Here is a 20,687-nt window from a genome sequence, read left to right as displayed (position 1 = left end):
AGAATGTGAACCGGCGTTTCATCGTCCAACGACATATTTGGGTATCGGATAGATTAAAAAAAAAACAAAAACTACATATAAAGTGCATTTCCTACATTAACCAGATGACCGAAGGTCATTGCTTACTCGGATCCCTTACCAAATGAAAAGCATGGAAAAGCCGTTGAACAGGAAAGACGTGGATGCAATCGCAGCGATACAAAATACTAGTATCATGCGCAAGTACCACGATAGTGGACTAATAAAGCTGTTCACATCTTTATAGAGAGGGAAATTGAGGATTTTGCTAGCGAAACCGATTGAAGTCTTCCACTAATCTATATCTCTCCTGTCAAAAATCTTATTTTTTCAGTTTAATCGGATTCGTGAATCACAAAACCATCATGGGACTGCCTTTTAAAAAGGATATGAATACTTATATTGGGTCAGATATGTTTATGTTCACATATAAATACGTTTATACAATCTTTCATTCAAAATTTAAATAATTTATTATATTTACAAGCAGACAGCAATGACTACATATTTGTCTCTTTCGCTAGATTCTAGTGTAATTTTCACACTTTTGCAAAAAATCTTGCTCTCTTTTTGCTCTTTTATCATCAAATTTAGTGTAACATCTCTCTTTAATTCTGCATTTATTATTCATACATACATATACTTTTACACTTCATTTAATACAGGCAAGCTTTACTCAGCTGGTGGCCTCTCTTCTATATTACGTGAGCTCTCTGATGACATCGTACCTGCGGAGGGTGAGGAAATCTACAATCCATTCACACCGGTTGTATCCCCCAGCGAGGATACGCCAGCACACATTGATAAAATGTTCTTGCAGACGTCATCAGGATATCGACCAGTCGAACACTGTTACTATAAACATTCATTTGTTGGTGTAGAAGGTGCCAGCGGTGGTAGTGGAGGTTGCAGTGGCGGTGGCGGAAAAGGTGGTACGATTGGCGCCAGTGCTAGTGGGCGTTTTGGTTTAGTTGGTGGTGTAGCACATCGTTTGTCTGCCGCGGGCGGCAGCTTGGCTGGTGGTTTAGAACATGCTGGCATCTTGAGGGCGAGTGGTAGTTTCGGTGATACTCGTTGTCTACTCGATGCCGAATGTGGAAGGTGAGTGCTTTGTGGTTATGCAAAAATACAAACAGAATAGAAATTTCGTACATATTGTGCGGGCGTTAGGCTTGCGCTGAAATCATATAATATTAAATTTCGCAGTGGGAGTGGCAATTTAGGGACAATATATTAATTTATTTATAGAAATTGAGGTGTCTTTATTTTTTTGAAATTGTATGTATGTACATATGTATATGCATATTTGTGGGGTTATGTGGAAAACAATGATCTTCGAATTTGGTTTTTTTCTCAGTGTTAAAATATTAGTTTGCATTTTTTACGACAATTGATTATATCGTTCTTTTTTATCATTTGCAAGTGGTATATTGTTGAATGTATACAAACATGAAAAGGCCAAAATGTACTTAGAATATCTCATTTAGTACCAGTTTTGTTTGAAAACTGTAGAGAACTTTTACAAATAAACAGCTCCGGAATAATCTCCACATGCACTATGCTTTTACGTATGTATAGGCAACACCAACATGGTCGCCAAGCCTAAAGGTTACTCACTGGAAGAAAATATAGACCTGTCAAAATACTGCCCTCAGAACAGCTACAGGCTGTCTTCTTTTATCCCCAGAACACTATCTACATAATGAAGCGAGAGTACTCCCCATTAGGGAAAGAAATGAAATGCTAACCAAGAAGTTTCTGTTGAATACCCAGAAACCTGGGCATCCCAACAGGCATCTGATTGATGAGGCTCTACTGCCCAGGTGTTCAAGGGGTCACCTCCGTAAGCATTATGAGGAAATATGGCACCTGAAAACACAGCCGTATGAAGTAAAAAAAGCACAAGCAGGTTCTCAGTGACATCCACTGGCAGGCGTTGGACCTGTATGCCAGGATTTGCCCGGCGAATCCAATACTTAAAGAAAAATACCCAAAACTTACAGAGGAGGAACGCACTCTCCCTAGGGAAACGCGCCACACTCTAGTTAAACTTCGATCTGGGTACTGTAACAGGTTAAACTCTTACCTATCCAGAATCAACCCCGACATACAAAATGTATGTCCTGCTTGCAGTGTGCCCCACATGACACCAACCATCTCTCCAATTGTATTGTAGAACCAACGCCTCTAACACCCCTCTCATTATGGTCCACCCCTGTTAAACAGCAAGTTCCCTTGGGCTTCCGTTGGAGGACATTTATGACAATTTGTGATTGGCACCCATATTGGATAGGGCGACCTTCTAGGCCGCTTGTTTTTTGCGGTTGCCCCTAGAGTATTCAGACACTACGCTCCTTTTTATTTACCCCTTTGTCGACGAAACTTTGCTAAAAATAATCCTCTTCATATCTGGTGCGCGCACTACAATGACTTGTATAGCTGAATGTACTTTTGCCACTATACGTAATGCAATACTTGCCTATCTAATGTAAGAAATACAAGCTAATTTAATTTGTCGGCATTTGTTTCTTCCGTAGAAAACAGGCACTATCTCGCTTAAGGATGGAGGAACATTTATCAACATGTCTCATTAAGAAGGAACAAGACAGTACTGTGTTGATTGGAATCTGGTGCATTCCAACAACGTTAAAAACATGATTTTTCATGAATCACTGACCGGAATCGTATGCATTCCGGCAGTATAATCTTATGGGTCAGGCATCGAGCTGATTGGAAATAGGTGCATTCCAAGAACACAGGGCATGTTACTTGTTTATGCCTTGTGATGGCGTATCTTCATTACACTACTCTTAGCACTGCCGGATTTCCATGACATGTTGATTGGAATCTTGTTGCATTCCGAAATCATGCTGAGCGGAATCTGATGCATTCTGCCTGTATAAGATCTCGGTATAAGATGATATTTCTGCTCATATTTCTTATTATTATTATATTCTAAAATTAAAGTGTAATGTTCAATAATATATCTTTGTTTGTAATATAACATTGTTGAAATCTCGATATATCTTAAATTTTTAACTTTTGAGTTGTATATTTATATATCTTTTATATTATGCAGTCGACCATAGTTTGTCGTCGACTTTAAATAATAAATAAATAAAAAATCACTGCTACAACAACAACAACATATAGGCAACGCATATGAGTTAGATTTATTAAAGCTGAAACGGTTATCACTTGCCGATTTCGATATACATACCTGCAAAATCACTTTTTATTTTAAAACAAAAATCCTCAACAAGCCCAACCCGACTAGACGAATGCACTGATGCATCATTGACGAATAAACTGAACAAAAGAGGTCCTAGGGCAGAGCCTTCCTCTGCCTTCCTTTTATTTATTTTCATTCCCTTTCCAGTCCCAATAGAGTAGACATACAAACTAACTGAATTTTTGTGGAAGTTGGTGATGAAAGACATTCCACCCACCTATTGGAAGCAAAGGAACAACGAGGTTTTGGCATCTCTAGAAGTGTCCAACTGACGAAAAGAAGAAGAGGCTGACGTGCTATATTGCAAGCAAGGGTGTTATGTATGTAAAGAGAGACTGTATTTTGAAAGAGTAATGAAGATCAGACGAAGCTACAGACTTGAGAAATTATTTAAAATTCAAGTTGGGAGAATAATGGTAATGCCTGTATATAGTCTAAACTTCAAACCTACTTTTGGGAGCCAAGGTTTCATGATCATGAGTTCTACTTAGATTGTTATCTATTGGGGCTGAATACTTCTGCTTGGCCCGCGCTCTATGATTTTAAGCCATCGGCTATGTTCTAAGCTCCTATTAGAAGCGCAGTGGTCTCTTCCACAAATCCAGTACTTTTGCTGCCATAGTGCTTCCCATCTCTTGAAGGAAACAAATGTCATCCTTTACATTGCCGAGTACAATAGCCTATATGCCGTAGTGGGGTCGTTGAAGTGCGCTCTCTCTCTGAAATTGATATCGGTCAAGGTTCCACAATGTGTGAAATGGGATTGAGCACAGACGCTTAACTCTTCAACAAAGCCGCTTACACTCCAAGTTTATAGGCACTTAACATTATTACTTCCAATATAATTAAAATCTGCCTACAATTGCTGCCAAATATGGCCATCTTAGTTCCTAAAATATGCAATACAATTTTTTCTGTATTACTTCAAATCTCACCAAAGTTTCATTATAATCCGATAAATGGCTTAATAGCTAAAGGAAGGTCGAAAAGTGTTTACATTGAAGCCCCATTCGTCCTGATCCCAGGATCTGATTAATAGTACCAATTTCCTTTATTGCCTTGTTATTTCTATTCACATCTCTGCACCGCAATTGCCTAAGTTTTATATAACTATGATTACGCTTCTGCTTACTTATCAGATTTATCTTTATCTTCGATATTCCTGTCATAAGCAATCCTGACAAGTGTGATGCTAGCGCAGCTCCCTGCTGGCTTTAGTATTTTCTTACAGTCACTGACTAAGCTAAATGTTGTACTTGGTGTATTGAACATCATAGGCTCTGCTTTGCTGTTGTAGATCTTTTGGTGAATTTTCTAAAACTATGCCGAAGGCCCTTTCAGTACTAACTATTTCCGATTGAAATATACTAGTTGGCTGATCTTAGAAAACTTTTTCTTCTTTACCGATTTTGAGTTGATACCAAGGCGAATCCATACCAGGTGGTGGCAAAGCGAATTCAACCAATTCGCCGTGCGGAAGAATGCCAAATCAAAAGAAAATTTTCATTGATTTCGATTAACTGAAATGCTGTAGTACAAGGCGTTGTATGGAAAATAACCAAGAAGAAGCAATCAGCTGTTGGGATAACAACACCTGGTACTGAATTCGCCTTGGTTGATAGTTTTAATTTGTAAATTATTTGGACAGTATTTATATCGGGCATCAGATACATATTGAATTTTAAAAAGCGGCTACAGCAGAAATGTTTTAGGAGAATTTGCAGACATCAGACGAAACAGTCTTGTCTGAATAACTTTATGTGCCATATTTCTCGTGTTATCTGTATCTGGACTTTAACTTGAAGCATTCGATATGGTAGAAAAGCACACTTAGTACTCACTATACCACTTGGCCAATAAAATTACAGTTACTTGTATGGAAAAAAGGATAATTTTTAGGTTCTTATTTGTACCAGTTTTTGACAAGCTATTTTTTCTGCTGGATATTTAAGTAAAAATAATTCAAGCTGTTTTTCTCAAAACTCGATATCATTTATGCCCACAACAAATGTAAATATTATCAAGAAACAAAAATTTTGCCTTACATATGTACATAAAAAATGTATTTAATACTCTCCTCAGAGTTCTTGGGAACAAGGCATTGGCTGATGTTGACTGAAATATAAATTTCTTCGGCTGACTTCATTTTTGGCTGTCAAGGCACAATAATGGCTTTTATTTTTAGACAATCAAAACGATAAAACTTTCAAAGCACACCACCCCAACTATCTAAGACGTAATCCTGTTAGTAAAAGTAATGCGCGCGTGTGTGTGTGTATGTACATGTTTTGCATTCAAGGATAAAATGAGTATCATTTGCTGTATTAACGATTTTTCCCTTAAATATTGCTTGCACCTACGCAAATGCTGCTTCCAAAAAGATGGACGCTTTCATGCTCAGTCATATAACGGATGTAGCTTTTAGAGCTTTTGTGCCTGATAGGAAGCCTTTTGTGTGTTTTGGGACTATTTTTGTTTAAATCCTTAGTTTTGCATCTTTAGACGTGTAGCCTTGATACAATGACTGTCTGAGAAATGAAGTTGATGTACGAAGGTCGACCAAAGGTTCTTAGAGGTATTTAGTATGCTGATGTAAGTTTGGTAGGATTTTTGCAATTTCATTTTTAATTTTAAATTGAGCATACCGAAATCATTACGTGCGACGAAAGAAATGTAATGGTGAACGATTTGTGTAACGAAAATAGTAACACTAATCGGATTTACCGACGCACTGTGGCGCTTCTGCCCGAAAAGCCTGGAAAAAAACAAAAATTTCATGAAGGCGTTCGATAAACCTAAGACATGTATTTAATAGAGAATTTTCCAGGGATTACGAATATATAACTCTTACAGAATGTGATATTTTAGAAGGTAGAGCCGCTCAAAATTTATTAATTTTTAACACTTAGAAAAATTTGTGGTTTTTGTTCTTTTTTGTTGTATTAAAAATTGTTTTGTCTCTAAATAAAACGGCCTGCTACTGCTTTCTTGTATTACAACGAAAGGATATTTAACTCTAGGTTGAAGCAAAACATAAAATTGGTTTTTTTATAAAAGTTGTCAGATCTACCTGTTTTTCTAAAAGCTTATTTTTAGGACCTTTTTCGAACTTTGATGGAAAATAAAAAAAAGGACAAAAAAGGTGTCCGTGAAATTTACAGTAGGTATTTGCCAAATATTCAGTTACCTGAATTCATAAGGTCTACCTGCGTTCAGCTGCGATTTAACTTTTTACATCAAATAAAGTGAGGCAACCTTGGGTATAAATACGCGCCTGAGCAGGTATGGTTAAGAAGGAGGCGAATTTAGTACGGTCACTTTTGTTGTTGAATTTGTTAATAAAACCAAATTTTTCGTTTACAAGCTGCATAATATACCTGGAACTCATTTCCATAATTTGAGTATATAAAGCAATGTTTAATACGACGCCCAAAATCAGTCGTTTTTTGGAGTCTATAGAATAAAGCATTCTGTTTATTTAAATAAACTAAATATAGCTCACATATTTTTAGTAAGATATACTCGATGGCAAATTTTAATATGTCTCTAGAAAACTCCAAACTATTTGAGGTGTTCAAAGCTTCAAAAACAAAAGCGGAGTTCGTTGAGGCTATTACGGCAGAATTACCAAATGAAGCATGCAACAAAGAAGACGAAGACTTAAAAAAAAAAATTGGCTTCCTCTACATTCCGATACAAAGAAAATGGCAAGCAGCCGGTCGTTCTACTTCAAGGTTTATAAATAAGCATGAAAGCTGGCTAGCTGGTAAAAGTATTTTGGAAGAAGAAATGCCTAGCACATGACCCAATCGAACTAGAGGAAGACCAACAAAACCCATAGAAGAATGTTCGACCTACACAAGGAAAAGAAAGCTGCCAGATAATACTAGAACTATCGCCACGACTCATCTTTCAGAATCATTGGCTATTTAATATAAAAAGGACGAAGAAAACACCAAGTCTCATATGATAGGAGCAGTTGCGTTAGCAAGTCCAGTGCGACTGAGAAGAATCAAAAACCGCATTCCCACACCCCCAAATGCGCTTCCTAGGACATACACTCCTGAAGGGTCTTTGGCTGTGTTTATAGATCTCGGGTTATCGAAGGATAAATATAATATATTGCGTGAGTCATTATTGCACCATAATCCCGATGTTTTCCCTGGATACAAACAAATCACTCAAACCAAGAAAGAAGCACTTCTTCCAAGAGCAAAAATAATCAGCTGAAGTTGAGCTCCAAAACTTAATGGGTCATATGTCTATGCGACTCTTGAAAAGTTTTTGTGAAGAAAAGTTGAATTCACTGCCAAAAAGCCTAACATTGATAATTAAATGGGGCTGTGATGGATCCTCAGGACAAAGCGCATATAAACAAAGAATAAATGTAGACGATGGAACAATTACAGATGGTAATATGTTTATGGCTAAATGACGAACTAAATTATGAGTATGGAATATCTCCTTTGCATGCGAGGGTAAGGTGCATGGAATTCGTTTTGAAACTGGCTTATACACTACCACAACAAGGAGAAGTTTTCGACGACAATGTAACATATAAGGAAAAACAAAACATTAGAAAAAAATAATTCAAGATGTATTCTATAATGAGCTTGGCCTGAGAGTTGACTGCTCAAAGTATGGATAAGGCAACGCAAATGATGGAAACTCCTCAAGAAGATTTTTTGAACACATTGAAATGACTGCTCACATTACTGGAGTCGATAGAGATATTGTCAAACGATTGGGAGTAATTTTAAATATTTAAAATTGCCATGAAAAAGTTAATGGACATAAATTTGGAGAATATGCATCGAAAACTACAGAGCTGCAGCTTCAAAAGTATCCTGAGAAGAAGCTCACACCAACGGTACATAAAATTTTGCCCCATGGAAAAGATTTAATAGAATACCAGTGTTTACCATTAGGAGAATTGTCTGAAAAAGCTCAAGAATCTAAAAACAAGGACTACAAAAGACATAGAAGTACTAACGCTTGCAAAATCTCACAAGTTAGACAAAACGAGGACCTTTTCAACATGTTGGCCATCTCTTCTGATCCAGTCATATCATCTATGAGGCATGCAAGATCACAAAAAGATCTTACAGACTCCTATAGCTCAGAAATGGTTTCCTTGTTAGATATATTTTCAAGCCACGAAGACTACGTTAAGACTAAATAAATGTTCTACTTTTTTCTATCACAACAAAAAAATTATTATACTCAGTTGAGCAGAGCTCACAGAGTATATTAACTTTGATTGGATAACGGTTGGTTGTACAGGTATAAAGGAATCGAGATAGATATAGACTTCCATATATCAAAATCATCAGTATCGAAAAAAAATTTGATTGGGCCATGTCCGTCCGTCCGTCCGTCTGTCCGTTAACACTATAACTTGAGTAAATTTTGAGGTATCTTGATGAAATTTGGTATGTAGATTCCTGGGCACTCATCTCAGATCGCTATTTAAAGTGAACGATATCGGACTATAACCACGCCCACTTTTTCGATATCGAAAATTTCGAAAAACCGAAAAAATGCGATAATTCATTGCCAAAGGCGGTTAAAGCTATGAAACTTGGTAGATGTGTTGACGTTATGACGCAGAATAGAAAATTAGTAAGATTTTGGACAATGGGCGTGGCACCGCCCACTTTTGCAAGAAGGTAATTTAAAAGTTTTGCAAGCTGTAATTTGGCAGTCGTTGAAGATATCGTGATAAAATTTGGCAGGAACGTTACTACTATTACTATGTATGTGCTAAATAAAAATTAGCAAAATTGGATGAAGAACACGCCCACTTTTTAAAAAAAAATTTTTAAATTCAAATTTTAACAAAAAATTTAATATCTTTACTGTATATAAGTAAATTAAGTCAAAATTCAACTCCAGTAATGATATGATGCAACAAAATACAAAAATAAAAGAAAATTTCAAAATGGGCGTGGCTCCGCCCATTTTCATTTAGTTTGTCTAGAATACTTTTAATGCCATAAGTCGAACAAAAATTTACCAATCCTTATCAAATTTGGTAGGGGCATATATTCTATGACGATAACTGTTCTCTATGAAAATGGGCGAAATCGGTGGAAGCCACGCCCAGTTTTTATACACAGTCCACCGTCTGTCCTTCCGCTCGGCCGTTAACACAATAACTTGAGAAAAAACCGATATATCTTTACTAAACTTAGCCCACGTACTTACCTGAACTTACTTTATCTTGGTATAAAAAATGGTCGAAATTCGACCATAACCACGCCCACTTTATCGATATCGAAAATAACAAAAAATGAAAAAAATGCCATAATTCTATACCAAATACGAAAAAAGGGATGAAAAATGGTAACTGGATTGGTTTATTGACGCAAAATATAATTTTGGAAAAAACTTTGTAAAATGGGTGTGACACTTACCATATTAAGTAGAAGAAAATGAAAAAGTTCTACAAGGCGAAATCAACAGCCCTTGGAATCTTGGCAGGAATACTGTTAGTGGTATTGCATATATAAATAAATTAGCAGTACCCCACAGATGATTTTCTGGATCACCTGGTCCACATTTTGGTCGATATCGCGAGAACACTCGCTTTTAAAACCCTCATTAATACCTTTAATTTGATATCCATATCGTACAAACACATTCTAGAGTCACCCCTGGCCCAGCCTAATGGCGATATCTCGAAAAGGCGTCCACCTATAGACCTAATGCCCACTCCCTCTGAAAATGCTCAGTAACACCTTTCGTTTGATACCCATATCGTACAGACATTCTGGAGTCACCCCTGGCCCACCCTAATGGCGATATCTCGAAAAGGCGTCCACCTATAGACCTAATGTCCACTCCCTCTTAAAATGCTCAGTAACACCTTTCGTTTGATACCCATATCGTACAAACATTCTAGAGTCACCCTTGGCCCACCCTTATGGCGATATCTCGAAAAGGCGTCCACCTATAGACCTAATGCCCACTCCCTCTTAAAATGCTCAGTAACACCTTTCGTTTGATACCCATATCGTACAAACACATTCTAGAGTCACCCTGGCCCACCCTAATGGCGATATCTCGAAAAGGCGTCCACCTATAGACCTAATGCCCACTCCCTCTTAAAATGCCCAGTAACACCTTTGGTTTGATACCCATATCGTACAAACACATTCTAGAGTCACCCTGGCCCACCCTAATGGCGATATCTCGAAAAGGGGTCCACCTATAGACCTAATGCCCACTCCCTCTTAAAATGCTCAGTAACACCTTTCGTTTGATACCCATATCGTACAAACACATTCTAGAGTCACCCTGGCCCACCCTAATGGCGATATCTCGAAAAGGCGTCCACCTATAGACCTAATGCCCACTCCCTCTTAAAATGCTCAGTAACACCTTTCGTTTGATACCCATATCGTACAAACACATTCTAGAGTCACCCTGGCCCACCCTAATGGCGATATCTCGAAAAGGCGTCCACCTATAGACCTAATGCCCACTCCCTCTTAAAATGCCCAGTAACACCTTTGGTTTGATACCCATATCGTACAAACACATTCTAGAGTCACCCTGGCCCACCCTAATGGCGATATCTCGAAAAGGGGTCCACCTATAGACCTAATGTCCACTCCCTCTTAAAATGCTCAGAAACACCTTTCGTTTGATACCCATATCGTACAAACATTCTAGAATCACCCCTGGCCCACCCTAATGGCGATATCTCGAAAAGGCGTCCACCTATAGACCTAATGCCCACTCCCTCTTAAAATGCTCAGTAACACCTTTCGTTTGATACCCGTATCGTACAAACATTCTAGAGTCACCCTTGGTCCACCTTTATGGCGATATCTCGAAAAGGCGTCCACCTATAGAACTAAGGATTACTCCCTTTTAAAATGCTCATTGCCACCTTTCATTTGATATCCATATCGTACAAACGCATTCTAGAGTCACCCCTGGCCCACTCTAATGGCGACATCTGGAAAAGGCGTCTACCTATAGACCTAATGCCCACTCCCTCTTAAAATGCTCAGTAACACCTTTCGTTTGATACCCATATCGTACAAACACATCCTAGAGTCACCCCTGGCCCACCCTAATGACGATATCTCGAAAAGGCGTCCACCTATAGACCTCATGCCCACTCCCTCTTAAAATGCTCAGTAACACCTTTCGTTTGATACCCATATCGTACAAATATTCTAGAGTCACCCTTGGTCCACCTTTATGGCGATATCTCGAAAAGGCGTCCACCTATAGAACTAAGGATTACTCCCTTTTAAAATACTCATTACCATCTTTCATTTGATAACCATATCATACAAACACATTCTAGAGTCACCCCTGGCCCACCCTAATGGCAACATTTCGAAAAGGCGTCCACCTATAGACCTAATGCCCACTCCCTCTTAAAATGCTCAGTAACACTTTTCGTTTGATACCCATATCGTACAAACATTCTAGAGTCACCCCTGGCCCACCCTAATGGCGATATCTCGAAAAGGCGTCCACCTATAGACCTAATGCCCACTCCCTCTTAAAATGCTCAGTAACACCTTTCATTTGATACCCATATCGTACAAACATATTCTAGAGTCACCCCTGGTCCACCTTTATGGCGATTTCTCGAAAAGGCGTTCCCCTATAGAACTAAAGCCCATTCCCATTTAAAATACTCATTACCACCTTTCATTTGATACCCATATCGTACAAACACATTCTAGAGTCACCCCTGGTCCACCTTAATGGCGATATCTCGAAAAGGCGTCCACTGATAGACCTAAGGCCCACTCCCTCTTAAAATGCTCAGTAACACCTTTCATTTGATACCCATATCGTACAAGCAAATTCTAGAGTGAGCCCTGGTCCACCTTTATGGCGATATCCCTAAATGGCGTCCATCCATAGAACTATGGCCTACTCTCTCTTAAAATACTCTTTAATACCTTCCATTTGATACACATGTCATACAACCACATTCCAGGGTTACCCTAGGTTCATTTTCCTATAAAAATAAATCAATAAATACAAGTTTATTATTTATTATAAATAATACAGTTATTTCGTTTAGTAATAACAACCATATAATTTTCGTAATTGATATTAGAGAAAAATTGTAAGTTTACAAACGGCGATGGTTACTAGGACATGTTTCTGAATTTCACTTCTTCATCAGCTAGCTTTTCGGGAGCTGAGCGTTGAACCATTGTATAAAGCAATATGAGCAAAGCTCGCTAATTAAATACATATAATTTTCGTTTTTACATCTTTTTATAATTTATCAAATTTTAAGATGAGTTTTGAAGCACTCTTTATGTATATTTTTTTTAAAGCTTAGGCTTTGGCTATCAGAAGAGTAATAAATTTTTACAGAAATCAATAAAATTGGAATAACGGCTATTAAAATAAAACTGTTTATCATAAGTGGTCAGTGCTCAGAAATTTATTAGTTGTTCATCTTTGGCTCAAATACAATAACATTGAATAACTTTTAATAATTTTTCTTAGTTAAGTATTAATAAATTATTTGGTTGTTGAATTTTTCAAAAATATGTAAGTAAATTTATACAATGAATTTTCAAGCAATTTCACTTTTATAAGAGTGTAACATCTTAAAAGAAGTAATGCGTCCATCAAGTTTGGTGGATATTGATAACCTTGCTACTAAGATAAAACTTTTAATCATAAGTGGGTAGAGCCACACTCCTTCATACAAATCATAAGTTTATCTGATTTCATGTTCAAATACATCCTCATAAAAAAAATTTCAAAGTTTGTCCTTCAGTTTTTAACAAGATTTTTTTTTTTGTATTTTTCTACAATTTTTCAACTTTGACGAATTATTGTGAAGCACCCTGTTATTCTGGCACCCTGTGATTTAAACTGTCCAAAGCTTGAATAATTAGCTTTCAGGCTATATTCAAGGAGCCATAGTGCGACGGCCGCACAGGGGTAAAGAGGCAGCGTGATGATCTACTATATTAAACCTACCGGATTTAGGTCTCAGAAAAAATAATATAACGTCTCCGGAATGAGTTGATTCATCATTAACGCTTAACAGCCTAAGCGATATCGGCCATTTCGTTACAAGTCATTTGGGCGCGCTAATGGTGGTCAAGTCTTCCTCCACCTTCCTCTCCAAACTCAGTAGAGGTTGTTGTTGTTGTTGTTGTAGCAGTGCTTCGCCCCATCCAATAGGTCTGACCAATCACAAATTGTCATCAATATCCTCTAACGGGAGTCCAAGGAAACTTGCTGTTTCAACTGTGGTGGACCATAATTAAAGGGGTGATAGAAGCGTTGGTTCCACATTACAATTAAAGAGATGGTTGGTGTTATGTTGGGACATATTGCAAGCGGGGCATACATTTTGTATGTCGGAGTTTATTCTGGATAGGTAAGAGTTTAACCTATTACAGTATCAAGAACGAAGTTGAGCCAGAGTGACTCGCGTTTCCCTAGGGAGTATGCGTTCCTCTTCTTTAAGTTTTGGGTACTGTTTTTTGTGTACTGGATTCACCGGGCAATTCCTGGCATAAAGGTCCGACGCCTGTTTGTGGAGTTCACCAAGAACCTGCTTGTGTTTTTTTGCTTGTTGTTGTTGTTGTAGCGATAAGGTTGCCCCCCGAAGGCTTTGGTGAGTGTTATCGATGTGATGGTCTTTTGCCAGATATCCGGTACGCTCCGGTAACACAGCACCATTAAGGTGATAGCCCGACCATCTCGGGAATGATTTATATGGCCACATTAAACCTTCAGGCCATCATCCCTCCCTCCCCACCCCCAAGTTCCATGAGGAGCTTAGGTCGCCAGAGCCTCGTCTGTTAGTGAAACAGGATTCGACGCGGATAGGTGAGGTTGACAATTGAGTTTGAAGAAGCTCTATATTGCACTGGCAACCTGAAGGGTTGCGCTACACAGCCCTTGAATCTGGTATTTTAGTCGCCCCTTACGGCAGGCATACCTACCACGGGTAAATTCTGACCCCCTAACCCGCTGCGGGCGGCTTCATACGGCTGAGTTCTTAGGTGCCGCATTTCCTCAAAATGCTTACGGAGATGACTCCTTAAGTCCCTAGGCGGTGTTGGCTCATCAATCAGATGTCTGTTGGGATGCCCAGGTTTCTGGGTATTCAACAGGAACTGTTTGGTTAGCATCTCATTTCTCTCCCTGGTGGGGAGTATTCTCGCCTCATTATGTAGATGGTATTCTGGGAACATAAGAAGACAGCCCGTGGCGGTTCTGAGAGCAGTATTTTTGCAGGCCTGTAGCTTCTTCCAGTGGGTAATTTTTTGGCTTGGCGCCCATATAGGGGACCCGTAGCATGCAATCGGATGGCCAATTGCTTTGTATGTGGCAATGAGCGTTTCTTTGTCTTTTCCCCAAGTACTGCCAGCAAGGAACTTGAAGATTTTATTACGGCTCTGGATTTTCGGTACAATTGCTGCTGGGTGCTCACCAAAATGTAGATCCTGATCAAACGTCACACCAAAGATTTTGGGGTGTAGGACAGTCGGTAGCGTAGCGCCATCGACGTGGATGTTCAAAATGGTCGACATTTGGGACGTCCATGTTGTAAATAAGGTCGCGGAGCATTTAGTCGGTGATAATGCCAGGTTTCGCGAGGCGAAAAAGCTGGAGAGATCAGGGAGGTAGCCGTTTATTCTGTTGCAAAGCTCATCGATCTGTGGGCCTGGGCCATTATTGTGCAACATCGGCGTAGAAAACGATAGTAACTCCTTCTGGTGGCGAAGGTAGCTTAGATATGTAGAAATTAAACAAAAGTGGGGATAGGACACCACTCTGTTGCACCCCTTGTTTAATTCTTCTTGGCTTTGATGTTGCGTTTCTAAATTGCAACGATGCCTGGCGATCACCCAGATAATTTGCGGTCCACCTTTTAAGAATTGGTGGAAGGGTAGACCCTTCCAGGTCTTGCAGTAGCGTGCCATGGTTGACCGTATCAAAAGCTTTTGATAGGTCTAGCGCAACGAGTACTGTTCTGTGGTGGGGGTTTTGATTTAAACCGCAATTTATCTAGGTGCTAATGGCATTTAGCGCGGTGGTGGTGCTACGAAGTTTTCTAAAGCCATGCTGATGACAGGCTAGCTGCAAATTTGCTTTGAAATAGGGGAGCAAAATGGCTTCAAGTGTCTTGGCTACTGGCGATCGGAGAGATATCGGGCGATATGAATCTCCTATGTTAGCTGGTTTCCCAGGCTTTAGTAGCGGGAACACTTTGGCCATTTTCCATTTTTCGGGAATGAAAAAGGTGGAAAGAGACAGGTTGAAGACATGTGCTAAATATTTGAAACCCCCTCTCCCTAGGCTTTCTTAAAAGCTATGCCGTCTGGGCCCACTGCTTTGGATAGTTTAGCATGAACGATGGCATCCTCAATCTCTTCGGCGGTGATGGTAATTGGAGACGCGCTGAATTTATGTTGATGTGCGTGTCGGTTGGCCCTCCGTATAACTTTGTCGACCATAGAATGCATTATATGTTGTCAGCAAAAAGCGATCGCGTATTTTTTCGCATCCGAAAGCACTTTATCGCCAAAGGCGATGGAAATTTTGTCATTGTGCTTAGACGGATTCGATAGGGACTTCACGGTGGACCAAAGCTTACCTACATCGACAGAGAGGTTACAACCGCTTAGGTGTTCCTCCCATTTCGGCCGCTTGTGTTCATCCACAAGCAATCTGATGCATTGGTTTATATCCCTTATTTGGAGGTCGCCGGGAACGAGCTGTCTTGCGGCCACCGTCGGAAAGTGAGACCGAATTTTGGGTATTCTACCGGCGGGAATAAAGCGAGCCGAGGCGGATTCCATGACCTTGCAGAAAGCACGCTTCCCTTGGCGAAAATCAGTCGGGATAGGGAGGGCAGCAAAGCGGTTGTCTGTAAAAGATTTGTATTCATCCCACTTTCCTTTTTTAAAGTTTATGAAATTGCGTTTTTCTGTGAAGAATGCAGTCGGCGTTACTCTCCAGCGAAATAAGAATAGACAGGTGGTCGGATGCCAATGTCACCATCGGCTGCCAGTTGACGCTGTTTACGAGTTCTGCGCTCACGGTTGATATATCCGGCGAACTGAGACAGATTTCTACCATACGTGTGGGGACGTCTCCATTTATTGTGCAGAGCATCGTTTCTTTTATTTGATCCGCCAACATCTCACCCCTACTGTCTGCCTGCAAGTTTGAATGCCATAGATCGTGATGGGCATCGAAATCGCGTAAGATCATGCGATCGTTGCCAGTGAGTAACACGCTGATATTAGGGCGGTATCCACTGGGCAACAGGTGGCAGGAGCGATGTAGATATTGATGATTTCTAGGTTTGCATCGCCTGACCGGACAGATAAGCCTTGACGTTCTAAGACACTCTCCCTGCGGTCGATGTTGGGATCAAATATATGATATTGCACAGAGTGGCGTATGAGAAACGCGAGGCCGCCTCCATTTCCGCTCTCGCGATCTTTTCTGTGGCCATTATACCCAGAACAGGCCTGCAGTGCAGATCTTGCTGTGAGTTTAGTCTCTTGAATCGCAGCAATACGGATGTTGTGCCGCTTCATGAAATCGACTATCTCAGTGATTTTCCCAGTTAACCCATTACAGTTTAACTGCAGAATTCTGAAGTGCATAGGGGGAGACGTCGACACTCTGGGAGTAAGTGACGGGTGACTACGCCTGGGTTGTGGAAGGCTAGGACGCGACTGCTGTTGTGGCCCTGGGACTGGACGTCCTTGTGTAAGCATTGCGGTACCCGGTATATTTGGGTATGGGGGCTGGCAACATGGCGCAATCGAACCCGTCGGGGGGTTGCCGTCGCGGAGACCAGAACATCTATGAAAGTGGCAGGAGCTGCATTGGGCGGATGACGCAAACATATACATTTTGTGCTGGAAAACGGTGCAAAGGGAGGTAGGGCTAAGAGCCTGTTTCCCTGACCTACACAATTCCTGTCGGAAAAGAGGGGGGAGGGGAGGGAGGGAGAAAACGAGGGCAGGGGCTGATGCTCCCGACTCTACTACGGAGATTGTAAGCAAGAGTGGGAGCAGCCGTGTGAGTTGGTGGCACCGAGGGGCGCGAGCAGCAGCGGGTACTTGTTGTTGCTTGCTGAGCAGCAGGGCTGCTGGAAGGTAGCGGGGGGGGGGGGGGGGGGGGCGCTAAGGCGCAGACAACGGGACGTCCTAGGGCGTGAACAGCAAGGAGCCACAAACGATTTATAGAAGTTACGCGGACGTCTGGTTTTGGGATCTAGCCCAGAACAACCTGTCCGATGCAACCATCCCTTACGTGAGACACACTGAAAATAGTATGACCGTCCTAAAAAGATTCTTTTCCGGCAGATGCAGTAAAACCATTTCTCAGGACCGGGGTCAGGAGACGGACCCGGATTGGGTTCGATACCTTCCCGGAGTAAGAGAATATGGAGCAGTCCCGCTGCAAGTAGTTGCTGGGAGGATGACAATTTGTGGGCGGGACGCAACAAATTAAATGGGGTTACACTGAAATGACAGTCCTTGGTCGGGAAAAATCCCGAGTCGCTCCGGTACATAGAACCGACTGCCTTGGGAAGCGCTCAGTGGAGGTATCCCCCTCCCTCGCCTTTCAAATTGCGATATCGTCTGTAATTATTTTTTAGACGGCGCGTATTCGACTTAGTAGTCAACGAAGCCTTTGGTCTTTTACCCGTTGCACTATCTCCATATCTGCGCAAAGTCTATAGCTTGCCATTATAAATTTTTGATACACGCCGTCGGCATAAGGGAGAGTAATATAAATATTTCGGAGAGCTTCTCTCGAACACTTCAAGAGGAATCCCACCTTCTATGTTCAAGAAATCGCATGAAGGGAGTCGCCTTGTCTTAGGCCTCGTTTGGTTTCGAATGACTCGGAGAAGTTCTTCCCAATCTTTATGGAGCTGGTCGTATTGCTCTTCGTTATTTGACAAAGTGTTATTACCTTGCAAGGAACTCAGATATAGCGGCATACAAGCAAGTCCTTTTCGAGCTGTCAACCTCTGATTAAAAGTCGAAAAAAGATAGTAAGTGTTGATTATTTTATCGCGAATCTTCTCTAAGTTCTGATGTATTGTGCTAGTCTACCATACTAAAATGCCCAGACTTCGGTGCTACAAAAAATAGTATAATGTGCACTCAATGAGTTGCTTTACTCTCAGAGTTTTAATGATACGGTGCGTAAATTTGAATAGATTCGGTGCTTAAATGATGGTCGAATGACGAATGTGCGAGGGAGTTACGAATAATAAAGTTCTAAACGGCTGCCTTCAACGTTTCCCGATAAAACTATTTTTTTGTTAACTTATTTTTTTGAATTAGCAATAAAGAAATCCAAAGTTTGCCAAAACAAACGTCTAACGTATATATCCTTACATACATACTCTCTCCGAAAACAAGTATTTTTATATCCCTTTTCTTATTTTCATCTCATTACAGGCATCGACGTGAAATAACTTCAAATATAGAATTAGCCTGCGTCATTCAACGAATTTGGATACTCATTTCGAATATCTGTCACGGTTTGCTAGCTGGTCTAGCTTTGGCTCACTTATTATTCGTGTTGAGTAGTCATCCGTTGGATTGGTCACGCGTACTCAGTTTCGCGGGCGAGACTGTATCAAAGGCAAATGATGCGAATATGGCAACAGCAATAACAATGGCAAGCGACGGTAGCAATAGCGATGGTGCTGATAAATTGTCATTAACTGGCTCCCAGCATACATTTAGATTTTTAGAGGATTATGCAACATTTGCTGATATCTATTTGAATACGTTCTACTGTTTGGCAATCATATGCATGGTTTCGGTATTTGATCGGTAAGTTTTACTTTTGTATTTATATTTTTAATAAATCAGTTTAAAGTGTCAGTGCCCACATCCTTAAATCTTAGCAGACTGTCTAAGGTCCGGTTTTTCAGTACAAGTTCAACTCACTTTGTCAGTTAAACTTCGCTTAAACTTATTCTGTAGTTTTTCAGTCTACTTTGAGTTGAGTTTAAGCGGCCGATATGGCAGGGTTAAACTTTAGTTAACCTATCGGTGATTTGCGTTCGTTCGAAATGGCGTCGAATATACCCAACAAGCATTTGGTCTTGAGTACCATTAGAGCTCATGTTTATAACTAGCATACCTCTAAAATCTCAAGAGTTGTTAAGAAACAGTGGGTGAACTTTAGAATCATAGTGTACTCAGCAAAAGAGGGAATTTTTATAAAGCGAAAAATGCTATTACTTAAGTTGAAAAATGATAGTTCCCAACTTGTGGTTCTTTGACTGGACTTAAGTGTAATATTCCTAAAGTATTTTCACGAAAATAAAATAAAATATATATGATTTATTTTATTATAAGGTATATAAACTCTTTATATGACCGATATATACGATTTTTTCATTCAACAATATATATGATATACACAATCTTTTGTTTACGTTTGGAGCTTATAGCTATTAAAATGGAGCAGAAATCGGGAAAAGCTTCTTCGATGAACAATCCGTTTAACGATTTATATGTATGCTATATACACGACCGATCTCTATGATTTTTGCTCTTAAAATGGAGCAGAAATTACAAAAAGGTTGTGATCCTAGCAATCGGTTGTACGTGCCATATACGAAAGCATCTGCTAAAATGTAAAGCTTATATCTAATAAATTGAGCAAGATATGACAAAAAAAAAACTGGTGGATATACACCATAGTGGTCCGATTTGGCCTGCTTTGACAAATGTCTAATTGGACAACTAAATATACTCGCTCAAAAATCGAGGGACAAGTTTGTGTTCAAACAGCCAGACGGACATAGCTAAATCAAACCAGTTTGTATACGTGATCAATTCTGCATACTTATTGGTGGATCTCTCCCGTCTCATTTAAGAGCTTACAATTTTGAGATTTGTGACAAACTCAATATACCATTTAATTTTCATTGAAGGTATAAAAACTACCAGCTTTTACCAGGCGCGCCATCTACTTTTTCTCTCTTTTATTTCTTCCACTTTATCTCGTTTCCTTACTTTATTTTTATACATCTCTCTCTTTCTCCTTCTCTAGTAAACTTTACTAGAATATGCCGGTTCCTGTTGTACTTTCTAGAAGAAAAAGTACAAAAGAGAGGCTACATATTCTAGCAGTGGCAAAAGGTGGGAGAACTTAAAAAAATTGTATGCATGAGATCGTTTTACCTCACAACTGCATTACAATGTCTGAGCTTAAAGCACAAACATGTACATTAAAGCATATTAAAGCAGAAATTTGTTTCATAATCTATTTATTTATTTATTTAATAGTCTACAAATTGAGCAATTCAAACATACTAAATAGCAAATAGCAATACATTTACAAATAGTATGTCTTATACAAAACGAATGTGCAGTGTAAAACATTAAGTAAACGATCTTAAGAGTTATAGTTACATATTTGATAT

General features: G+C 39.8%; 1 protein-coding gene across 4 annotated transcripts in view; it reads left to right on the top strand.

Annotated features, from left to right (window-relative positions):
* The window catches only part of LOC137233696 (uncharacterized), an 88,248-nt gene that overhangs the window by 43,327 nt on the left and 24,234 nt on the right, over positions 1 to 20,687 (top strand). For all 4 annotated transcript variants that reach the window (XM_067756960.1, XM_067756959.1, XM_067756961.1 and 1 more), the window contains exons 3-4: positions 684 to 1,119; positions 18,703 to 19,083. In XM_067756960.1, the coding sequence (XP_067613061.1) occupies positions 684 to 1,119; positions 18,703 to 19,083 (817 nt within the window). The remainder of the gene's footprint in view (positions 1 to 683; positions 1,120 to 18,702; positions 19,084 to 20,687) is intronic.

This window comes from Eurosta solidaginis, chromosome 5 (assembly GCF_040869045.1).
Source record: "Eurosta solidaginis isolate ZX-2024a chromosome 5, ASM4086904v1, whole genome shotgun sequence".
Classification (NCBI taxonomy): domain Eukaryota; kingdom Metazoa; phylum Arthropoda; class Insecta; order Diptera; family Tephritidae; genus Eurosta; species Eurosta solidaginis.
This window is presented reverse-complemented; position numbering and strand designations above follow the sequence as displayed.